This window comes from Bombina bombina, chromosome 6 (genome assembly GCF_027579735.1).
Source record: "Bombina bombina isolate aBomBom1 chromosome 6, aBomBom1.pri, whole genome shotgun sequence".
In the NCBI taxonomy this organism is placed as follows: Eukaryota; Metazoa; Chordata; class Amphibia; order Anura; family Bombinatoridae; genus Bombina; species Bombina bombina.
The window spans coordinates 116851050-116863219 of NC_069504.1; the positions used below are offsets into that span (position 1 = coordinate 116851050).

Below are 12170 nucleotides of genomic sequence, written 5' to 3' on the forward strand. Positions count from 1 at the left end.
TGACCTCACACCTTTGCTGTTGTTGCAAGTTGAGGGTCCAATTTTTTCAGCTATATATTAGTTTCAGAAACTTGTTTTTATGAATCTACACTAACCTGGAATATTCCGGCGAGGACGGTCACTGATGCAGCGACAACCACTCTCTTCTCATCCAGCCATTCGACTGCCTCTGTGCTGTTGTTTCCAGCAATCAGGCTATCAGGGGCTAACCTGAGTACTGCTGTACCGACCATCAAGCTCAATACAGGAAACGGACCTAAAAATAACAGAATCTAATTTCAAAATGTTTTAAAGTTTACAATGTTTTATAATCCATAGAAGTAACGTATGTTAAATTCCTAGGTCATTTCAGACTAGTGTTAGAATGTGCAATCATAAAATGTATTGATAAAATCACTACTGAGACTTAGCTGAACACATCTGGTGAGCCAATAACAAAAGGCATATGCACATAGCTATCAATTGCCAGCTAGTTCCCATAAATTCATTCATTGCTGTTCTTAAAGGGACAGTAAACACCAGATTTTTTGTTGTTTAAAAAGGTAGATAATCCCTTTATTACCCATTCCCCAATTTTGCATAACCAACACAGTTATAATAAAATACTTTTTACCTCTGTAATTACCTTGTAGCTAAGACTCTGCAAGCTGCCCCCTTATTTCAGTTCTTTTGACAGACTTGCATTTTTAGCCAATCAGTGCTGACTCCTAGGAGCTTCATGTGCCTGAGCTCAAAGTTATCTATATGAAACACATTAACTAACGCCCTCTAGTGGTGAAAAAAATGTCAAAATGCTTTCAGATTAGAGGCAGTCTTCAAGGTCTAAGAAATTAGCACATGAACCTCCTAGATTTAGCTTTCAACTAAGAATACCAGGAGAACAAAGCAAAATTGGTAATAAAAGTAAATTACATTTCCTATTTAAATCATGAAAGATTTTTTATTTTATTTTACTGCCCCTTTAATTCTATCTAGGTATCCTTTTTAACAATGGATACCAAAACAGCAAGTTAAAATTAAAATAGTAAGTCAACTGAAAAATCTCTTTAAAAAAATGACATGCTCAATCATGATCAAGTTTAATTTTGACCTTCATGCCACTTTAATTCAAATACATATCGCACAGCCAATTACAACGTCTAAACAAATCCAGATTAATTTATTTTTTGGAAGGGATTTATATTATCACTTTTTTTTATTTTTTATTAATCTTTTTTAAGGGTCACTAAAGTCAAAGTTAAACTTTCATTTCAGATAGGACATGCAATTAAAAAAATACGGTTCCAATTTACTTCCAATATCAAAATGTGCCCAATTTTTTTATATGCACACTTTCAGGGGCACCAAGTGCTGAGAATGTGCAAGAGTTCACAGTTTACACATATAATTGTTTTGTAATTGGTTACATTGAGTTATAAAATTACCTAATAGTTAAGTTTTAGCTCATGTGAAAAATATTCCAAACAAAAATAATTATATAGGGTTCATTTATCAAGTAGATTTATTTTAATCTGTTTGCTAATCCCCATAAAAATAGGTTTTCTTGTTACATCTTGAGATAAACAAATTGGGCTAGATTACAAGTGGAGCGCTATTACCGCTCCACTTGTAATACCAGTGCACAATAATGTGCGTTGGTATTACAAGTTAGCTGCAATGCACACACGCACCAAGAGCAAGAGGGGGGAGAAAAAGCAGGGCATGTTTAGCTAATATAATACCATCCTGACCCTGCTTATATGTAATGTGCAACAAACATGACCTTTAAAATCAACATACCTACTGATATATGTTTAGATGTACCAAAGAAAAAGTAGATGATAACTGGAAAAAAAGCTGCATATAGACCATAACCGGGAGAAATATTAACTAGCAGAGCAAAAGCCAGTCCTGGAAAAGAAAACAAGTATACAGTTTGTTATTTCTTATATATATATATATATATATATATATATATATATATATATATATATATATAATAAAGTGCTACTTTATAATAAAGAATAAAATTCTAAAATAATATAATAAAATTAAAAGCCTATGCTATGTCTGTTTGATTGACAGGTATATTTGAAAGAAAAAGAGTCATGAATATTGGTATTTGTTTCTTATCAAAAATGAAAATATGTGGTAACATTTTTTTAAAGAATATATACTGCTTTTTTTCTTACTTTAGCTATGATGTATTTAATGTGAGGTGGAATATACATTTTGAAATAACTATGTTCCTTGTACATGAGGAACAACTGTGATTTGAATTCTTATTATACCTCATAGAGGAAACATTAAAATAGTCCCATCAAACATAATCCCTTTGTCTAAAATGTATATAGTCATGTACATACACCACTCTTTGTGCACATAAGATAGTAGTTTACCCTGTAGAACTGCCACAAGTCCAGTGCTGACCCCAGATACAATATCACTCAGTATCCACTGTTTGAATTGATACATAGGAAGCCATGAAGCTATAGGAAAAAAAGTAAATGCAATTCTCTTGGCCTTCTCTGGAGAACATCTGAAATAAAACATGTTGCATGTTATTAAAATCATGTATGGTATTTGGGTATAAATATACTTGTGTGTTTGTTATACATCCAGTTACGTGCTGCTTCCTATTGTTACCCTTCAATTATATCATAACAGAACAAATTTCATAAAGTATTGAATCAGCTGGTAAAATTCACTGACATTATCTCCAACTTTTCCATCATCTCCAGCCTCACCACATCATTTGTCATTTTAGGTTGCACATTCACTAAAGGATGGATAGATGAGTGAACCTTTGTAATGAGCCGAAAGGAATAATATAGAAATAAATAAGACTGTAGAGGTTTTTAATGAGAAACACTAGGGGCTCAATTATCAAAAACTCTCCAGCTTAGAATGAAAATATAGTGCATTCTTCACAGAGACTGAACTCACTGAATTCACTAAGAAATGGGGAGAATATGGAAGCCCCAAAAAGTAATGACGCTCTCTAAGATAGAGAATCTCCCATGGGTGAGTGAGGTTAACAGGGGAGAACCTGGCACTGATATCAATTCTCAGTTTGCAACAAATGCAAACTCAACTGAAATCTTTTCACTACAGTTTAAGATTGTATTTGCTTCTAGTTTAGTGTATATTTATTTTATGTTGTTTAAAGGGAGAGTAAAATTATACATAAATTGATTAGATAGAAAATTAACTCTTACACAATTTCCAGTTTACTCTTATGATTCATTTTTCTTATTTCCCTTTGAATCCTTTGTTAAATAGTAAACAGGGGAGCACAAGAGCGTGTATGTGTATTTAGCCATTTGGCAGCAGTTTTTTCACAATGTTTATAATGATAATATACATTGTTATAAATACTGCTGCCATAGACTACTAAAGATGTGCACACTCCTAAGCTCCTATCAGCTTACTCAAGTTTCTCTTCAAAAAAGGATACCAAGAGAACAAAGAAAAATTGGAAATAGATGTCATATGGAAAGTGTATTGGGAATTTTGAGAAAAATTCACATGCATACAGCTGGTGAGATAAATCAGTGAGAACTACAGGTATAAAAGGCTTACAGAATATAATGGAAATTGTAAGAGAGCTTTAGAGACACCAAGATAATGCCCTTATTCAACTCAGGGAACTTCCCTGTTCCTCAAATGTTCTTAAACTCATAGACTTATACAATTTGTAAAAGATACAAAGAAATATACAGTATTATCCTTGTTTGTTAAAGTTAGACAGAAGCACTGAAAGCATAATCAGAATTTGTAAAAATCACAATCATAAATACACTGCTGTATACAAAACCTAAATACATTAAACCACAAAATAGAAAGTGCAAAGCTTTAATATAATACAATTGAAAGAACAAAATCTAAAGTATAATGTAAATGTAACAAGACTCTTATGTCATGCTAAAATGAATGGAACACCCCTTGGAGAAATACAGCAAAATTTGCATTTCTGGAATCTTGCATTTAACATATTCTCATCTCAGCAGAGAACTTTAGAGAATGTGTCCCTAACAGTCATTTAAAGCTTACCAATTCCTTTGTTTTACTGTGTAACCCATTCACTAAAGCTCATTCTTCCTAGCATATCTACCCAACTTTTCTATAGCATTTATTATTTGTCCATTCTCTAGTAAAGAGGTTTAAAACAATAAAGAATTGGTGAGTCTCAGGAGCTTGCTCTATAAAGAGGGGATAGAGATGCTATTAGTAAATCTAATGTGTATTGAAGTGCTTAGGGATCTTAAAGTGACACTCAAATTGTTTATAAGGCTTTATAAAAACAAATTCATAAACATTAGAAAAATGCTTTTTCACAAAAAAGGGGATCTAAAGTTTACAAATATTTGATTAATTTCACTACACAGGCAAATTATTTGTCCATTCTTCCTCAGTTGTACAATATACTTTCAGTTTATGCAACCAATCAGGAAACAGGAAGCTGTCTGATGTTTATAAATTTGCAGTACTGGACAGGGTGGCACAAGGACAAGATTTGATATGTATATATTACATCTAAAAAGTTTTGTAATGTCTAATGCTTTGTAATAGTGAAATAGTAACAATTGTTGATATTATTTAATTATATAGATGCCTAAAATAATGCTGGTTAACAAACAAAATGCCTAACTACGGCCCATAATCTATTCCTTAAATCTTTATGTAATCAGGGAAGAAAATTCTGATACTTAGGAAATGTGTGTCCAGTGTTGCATCATAATGTATTTAGGTCTTCAGTGGTAATTAGGAGTAGCCAGCAAAACTTTAAAAGGATATTAAACAGTTTGAGATTCTAATATAAAATGTTTAATTGTGTGTAGTTAAAAAACTTTGCAATATACTTTTATTATTTATTTTGTCAAATTTTCCTGTAATTTAACTCTGAAATGTGTTTTTTAAATTCCACTGAGATTCTAAAAAGTAATTGACGCCGCCATGTCTAAATTTAAGTTTTAAGCTTATCTCACTGTCCTACTGCAAACAATTAGGAACAGATATAAAATAGGCAATAAAATAGACTAATACAAACTGATATAAACCTTGTTTACACAAATTCTACTTTATGTCCTGGCTTATATATCATTAATTAATTTCTCCACAGAAGACAGAGATAAATAGAAAACAATTTCAAACATGGCAGCGCTCATTACTTTATAGAATCTAGAGTACTTTATTGAAACTTAACTTTTGCAAAATGAATAGTTCAGAAAGGATCCTGTACATATCTGCCAAGATCCACTATAACTTTCCCACAAAACATAACCTTTTGATCTGGCATTTATCTTTAATATTGTGATCTTTTCATAAGACAACATTTATAGCAGAAAATAAAAAAACTAGCAACTGTCCAGTGAGTGTTAATAAAATTATACATTATCATGGCCTAAAAAAGAAACATGCGAGGGAAGATTGAATCAGTTACATTTTTATACCATGGAGAAGAGGGAAATGTGATATAAAGGAAACTGTAAAATATATATTATGGGGTTTAATATCAGTTACATTTAAATAATTTAATTGTTTTTGTTTAATTTAAAAAAAAAGGTAATGGGGGAACTTCCGGGCGGCGGCCATTATAGGTCGCAGTTTTGAGTGCTGCTCTAGCCATGAGGACTTAGCTAGGAAAAAACACCTCAACTAGATACCATCTGGCATGAAAACCTAATGATCCAAAAATTGCTAAGTTAGAGGTCAGCGCCAGAGCACCGGAGCTTTTAACATGGTTGCAGCCTCAATAACCCCCCAGCAGAGTACCTTCGGGGCTTTGCTGTAGCACAATGCCGAAGGCGTGTTGCCATACCTCCTACCAACATGGAAATGCAAGCTTTTTATGCCGCTTTTAAAGATTTACTGAAAGAACATGAGAAGCAAATCAGTGAGCGGCTTGATGACCTTTCCCAGTCGCTACAAGCTAAACATGTACGCAACAAAGGCATCCAGATGAAACCTAAGCTGGTACAGAAGCTGCGGGATGCGGTAGTACCTACTACTCCTCAGCCACACCTCACCCCATTACCATAAACTAACACAGCACTGCGATGTGAGACTCCTACTCTGAGCGTTAAAGAGGGGCAGTTGTACAGCGCAACATCAGAGAACTTGGTGTTCAAAATTGCTTCTATTGAGTCAAGCTATTATGTCATTCCCGAAATGATCTTCACACAGCGGATGGTCAGCTGGCCTGTGAATCAGTGGCACCTTACGTATCTACACCAGCTAGTCGACCCAGGGAGATGGACACTACCACACGATCTTAAACATCAAGTTTGGGCCTTCCACTATTCAGGGCCTTGTGATCCCCGGTCAGGTATCGGGTAATGTGGCGCTTCTTACATCTATACTTCTGGTGAAATAAATGTACATTCATATGCTCCTACAGATTAATTATTCTCATATGGAACACACAAGTTTTATTTATTTGTTTACTTATGTCTTTAATATTCAGCAATCCCTCTATTAAGACACAAACATTTACAGACTTGTTTTGGGACTTTTTTGCAGTAATAAAAGTTTTCATTGGTATGTATGGGACGGCTCTGAAACTGGAGCAAGGCAGAAGTAGACTCATTCCTGTTTTGATATTTATGACTATCTTGGAATCTATGTATTAACACCTGGACATTTTAGTAGACAGGTTTTATTAATAGTAAGCCACAATTCTTACCTTTGGATAAACTGGCTGAATACCTGTTATACCACAAACCCTATAGTGAGTATAATCTTTGAAAGTGAGTTAATAGTACTCTGCCTTTTATGTATAACACTCGTATATATCTAATTTGGATGCTTTCTTTTTTGCTGTCTGCGGCCGGGACGGTGAAACTGAATGGACCTACTCTCTACAACCGTCTACAAACAAGGGGAGCTGTGTCTGCTGTATCTCTTATATCTGTCTGTATCTATTGGAATGCTTGGGGGTTTTACAGGAAGGAGGAGACCCAGATACAGCTAATTAACCTTATCAGACTCCATGTTGTCTCTTTTACTTGTAAGATTTGCTAGTACTCCCTGCTGCTGAAACCTCCTTAGTCAATACAGTATCCCATGTGTGAATGAAGAAACCAATGCCTATATTGATTTGTAAAACATACAGGGCAATACAGTCCTTGTGATACCCCACAGCTGATAGAGTTACAGACTGGGAGACCGTTACGAATATGTTATTCACTTATGTAGCCAATTGTCAGTAATTGACAAATTAGCTTATTTTTCTGGTTGCGTACAGTACTGCTACTTACCTTGTTTAGGCAGCCTAGGGACATGACATATTACCTATGCAGCTAATTATTACAAATTCCTAGATTACACTATAGTATGAAACCTCGCCAAGTCTATGTAGTTAATAGACATGACATTCTGGGGCTATAATATATAGGTGTTTTTTATTCGTTAATCCCCTAATAATAAAAATAATTGCTTACTGGGTTCTTTAGTTAGTTGTAATATTGATGCTTACCTTCCCTATGTAACTTATAGACATAAGGTTTTTTGTTTTATTTATTCAATTAGCAAGTTATAACATTGCCATCTGCATATACTTTTATCATTTAATCATCCCCTGGGGTCCACATAGTTTACCATATAAAAACCATATTTTATCCCCATGTATACTTTCAACATAGGGGAGGTCTAAGAGTGGCCTTCAATATTGTGTGGGGATATTACTAAAAGTGGCCCCTTCTTCTTCTCCCTCTTCAAGTCACCCCATCTTAGTTTAGCTTAAATTATTTTACTTATGTTGAAAAATTGAGGTTAGTCTTATGCTCTACTCTACCACATTTGGAGCATTACAATATTGGAAGATGCTATAGGCCACCGTACATGTGGTATATCTTTATGTCAGAGGGTATTTTACAATTCATGCTCACTAACAATGAATGACGTAAGGATATGTATAGCAACTATCTTGTTTATTAATATAATATGTACCTTACAGGCCTAGGTTCTTAATATGTGGCAACGCTGTACGGTCTTGTTTTTAACCTCAATAAAAAAGAAATATTAAAATAAATAAATAAATAAAATAAAAATAAATAAAAAAAAGGTAATATTAGACAATCTATTGCGATCATTGGGTTGAATTATCATTGTCTGGCGGACATGATACGCTGCTTCATAACTGCTGTTTCCGGTGAGCCTGAAGGCTCGCACAGAAACAGGGACATCAGGGGCCGTTCAGCACTTGATAAATCGACCCCATAGTCTTCTATAGTATCTGAAAGCCCTTCTTTGTAAAACTGTGGTAGATATTCTAATGCAGGTGATGGTAACAAATATAGAAAATGAATGTAAAAATCCAGTAAAAAAAAACTATTAAAAACTTACTTAGAAGCTCCCAGTTTAGCTCGGTTAATGAGGTTAGGCTGGGCCACGCACTGAAAGGGGCTGAGAAAGCAAGAAGAGCAGATCCTCCCCTGCATAGAAAAAGACCCATTACGCAAGTTTACAGTCTCCTGCCTGCTCCTGTCTGTGTAATGAGTCTTTTTATATGTAGAGTGGTACTTAAAGTGATAGTACATTTGCACAATCTGGCAAAGCTATACAGAATCAATGCATATGCACTGTAACCTAATTTTATTAGTTTCATTGTTTTATTACATTACCCATCTCCAGCCACCCACTGCAAAATATTTTTTTTTCCAAGAGGTGACATTTCCACCTCTTATCCAGTAGCTGTGCTAGCCATACGGCATTCAACAATAACAACAGCAAAACAAAGCAAACAAACTCTTTAGCGATTCTATTCTATTTTATTGTCTGTTTTCAATATTGTATGTATTGCTGCTCCTACTGATAACTTAACCCCTTCTGCAAAACAGTGAATGGAACTCATCCATCTAGCTGACCAGACCTTTTTCTGCAGTTGTTTCTGTAACAGTTGCACTGTGATATTTCCATAAATATTTCTATAGAAGGATGAAGTTATTCTTTCCCAACTTCTTTTATCTAACTAATTTGTATATATATATATATATATATATATATATATATATATATATATACACACACTATATACACATACACATCTTATTTTTTTTTATTTATGCCATGACTGGGTTAAGGGTATAGTATATTATCCTTTAGTGTCTCAACGGAGTATTCACTAATTACATTCTCTCCAGTTACTCTAATAACTCTGTTATTCTAAAAAGGGCATGCACTAAATAATAGACAGATAGAGAAACTTTAGTAAAATCTTGCAGAACATAAGAATGATTAAGTCTACGGAGGCTTGAGAATCTTGTTATTAAATTTACCCTGATTTTTTAATATCTTATCTTATTTGCGCCCTCTAGTAAATTTAGTTGAGACAGATTTTTTAGCCATATTGAGAATAATTATTTTACAGCATATATCTTAAGTAAGTGGGCTCTATAGTATAATAAAGGAATTTATGAGATTGGACAGGAAAGAGAGGCTTGACAATCTATTAGAAAACCTAGACATTATCAAAAAAATAAACAAAATTAGACATGTATGCTGTTTTTGTTTGTAAAGACTACAATAATTTACTTTGAATGTTACCATGACAAAAGACAAAGTTGTGTCCAGCACACGCAGACCCAGTGAGGAAAACAACCCAGAGCAACTGCCAAGCTCGCAATAACATTTGCAAGAAAAGATGGAAATTCTCCTCAGTTTGTGCAAAATATCATCAACTTTTATTTTATATCAGGAGCAGAAAAGAACACAACTTTTCGGGGCCAATGCCCCTTAATCATGTGATTAAGGGGCATTGGCCCCGAAACATCGTGTTCTTTTCTGCTCCTGATATGGAATAAAATTTGATGATATTTTGCACAAACTGAGGAGAATTTCCATCTTTTCTTGTAAATGTTACCATCACAGTCAGCCTCACAGGGCTTTAGTTACCTGATGTTCCCATGCTACTTTTCTCTAAATCACGGGATCCCAGCCTAATCTTCAGAACCCAGACAAGATTTCAAGATAACCACAATATACTGAACAGTTCATTAGATCACCTGTGGTGTACTTCATACATACTAAAATGCTTCACATCCAATACACAGATCTTCTCAGGAGATCCTTCTATCTGGAAGATTGCTCTAAAACACTATTGCAGCTTCTCGGTACTAAAAATACTAAAACGCTTGCCTGGTTGGGACATTTAGCACAAACCATAGCTTCTAATATCCTTAAACACATATCAAAGTTAAATAAATAATCAATGTAATCATATTATTTTTGTACATATTTTCTTTGTCTGTTTATGAAGGATTAACTCACCCAAAGAAAACTCGGAGATGATCCAAAAACGTTTTATGATATCTTTGCACCTTTTGATGCTCTGTCTGGAAGAATTCTTCAGAATATATAGGTCGGGATACCACATATTGATTTCCCACTGGCTCAATCATTGTGATATCTTATTTTTAAAAATATTAGATAACCTACAAAACAACCAAAACATCATGTTGTACAAATAAAAATGTGAAATATGTGAACAAAAATATTGTGTATGAACAGAATAAACCACATACAAAGAGCTGTAGCTTATATGTTTTTAATATCTCATTAAAGGGACTTACCCCCCCCCCCCCATATTTATCTCTTGGGATTCAGATAGAGAATACAATTTCCAAATTTCCGGTTTACTTCTATTATCTAATTTGTTTAGTTCTCTTGGTATCATTTATTGAAAAGCATATCTGGGTAGGTAGAGGATCAGCAATGCACTACTGGGAGCTAGCTGCACATATATTCCTCTTGAGATTTGCTCACCAGGTGAGTACAGCTAGCTCCCTGAAGTGCAGTGCAGTACTTCAACAAAGGATACCATGAGAATAAAGCAAATGTGATAATAGAAGTAAATTGGAAAGTTGTCTTAATCATAAAAGAAACATGTTGGGTTTCATATATAAATTATCTTTTATTCGGTTACATTTTTATGCTTTTGTACTAACCGAATAAAAGATCATTTATATGGTGCAGCTGCTTCTTGGACTTGATACTCAAATTGTAAACATCATTATGTTTTTATTGTGTTCTAGTTTCAAGTTTTTAAAATAAGATTAAAAAGGTATCATAATCAAACACATATATATTGATTCCAAATGAAATATGGAAGTCAAAAAGTTTTTTTTTTACTGTACTATTTAAATCATGAGTTTAATTTTTGACTTCCATGTCCCTTTAAATAAAATTACACCTGGGTAGTAGGAAAGGTGAAGGACATTTACAAATAGGACTGAGAACATTGGATGTAGCGATATTTCCCAGTTAAACAAGTGAAACTTATGTAGAAAACTAGCTAAACACAGGAAATACCATGAGAGACAGAGAAAAGACGAAGCAACCTGGAAGAAGGGGGGTGGGGGGGAGTTTAACAAGTTGGGGTGTGAAGTTCTTGTTACATGTTATACGACAATTATATAAACTGTTGGAAATACAGAGTAGCGATGGTTTTAGTTAGGCTATCAATACAAATATATTGTGACAAGGTGATTGAGCGACATCTAAAGCTTTATGTTAATGAAAAATGCAATGCACCTGCATATGTGATTTTCGTGACTCTGTATCAATGTTTAAAACAATAAAAATTATTTCAAATAAATAAAATTACACCTAAGGTATTTTGCTTTTCTTTATCAAAACAAAGTTAATAGCTTTATAAATTTAATTTGTGAGTTTGTATATTTTATCCGAAATGTATTATCATTATATAAAGAACAGCGGACTGCACTAGTTGTGTAAATATTACTGAGAAATATATATGTAGTGAATACAAATAAAACATTGTATCTCCATTAATTTTATTTTTATTGAATCAAATATGTGTAAAACTTCAAAGCTTTGTGACATTTCTCTGTGTTCTCTTTGCTTTAAAAAACAAATTAATACGCCTTAAAGAATTTATATATGCTATAATACTTCCAAATACAATATCACATATAGGTTCCTAAATACAATGTATACAGTCACTTACTTTTAATCCAGTAGATTATTTTAGAATCCTTAAAACACCTTCCTCGCCATATGATTTAGACCTAGTCTTGGATTATCTAAGACGCACAGTAAGAGATTGCTTCCATTTATTGCCTAAATATGTGTTAGTAGTGTTATCATAGAACCTACTGTAATAATTAACTTAGATTAACTTTTACAAGAACTTAAAGATTTTCCTGTGTCCTTGGCTGTTGACCCTGGAA

At 33.7% G+C, this 12170-nt stretch overlaps 1 protein-coding gene across 1 annotated transcript in view; it reads right to left on the minus strand.

Annotated features, from left to right (window-relative positions):
* LOC128664338 (chloride anion exchanger-like) overlaps positions 1–10379 on the minus strand; it is an 84189-nt gene extending 73810 nt beyond the window's left edge. The window contains exons 1-4 of the mRNA XM_053719178.1: positions 10249–10379; positions 2379–2518; positions 1780–1890; positions 96–256 (exon numbers count right to left, since the gene is read on the minus strand). Coding sequence (XP_053575153.1) covers positions 96–256; positions 1780–1890; positions 2379–2518; positions 10249–10379 — 543 coding nt within the window. The remainder of the gene's footprint in view (positions 1–95; positions 257–1779; positions 1891–2378; positions 2519–10248) is intronic.
* Between the last annotated feature and the right edge of the window lie 1791 nt (positions 10380–12170).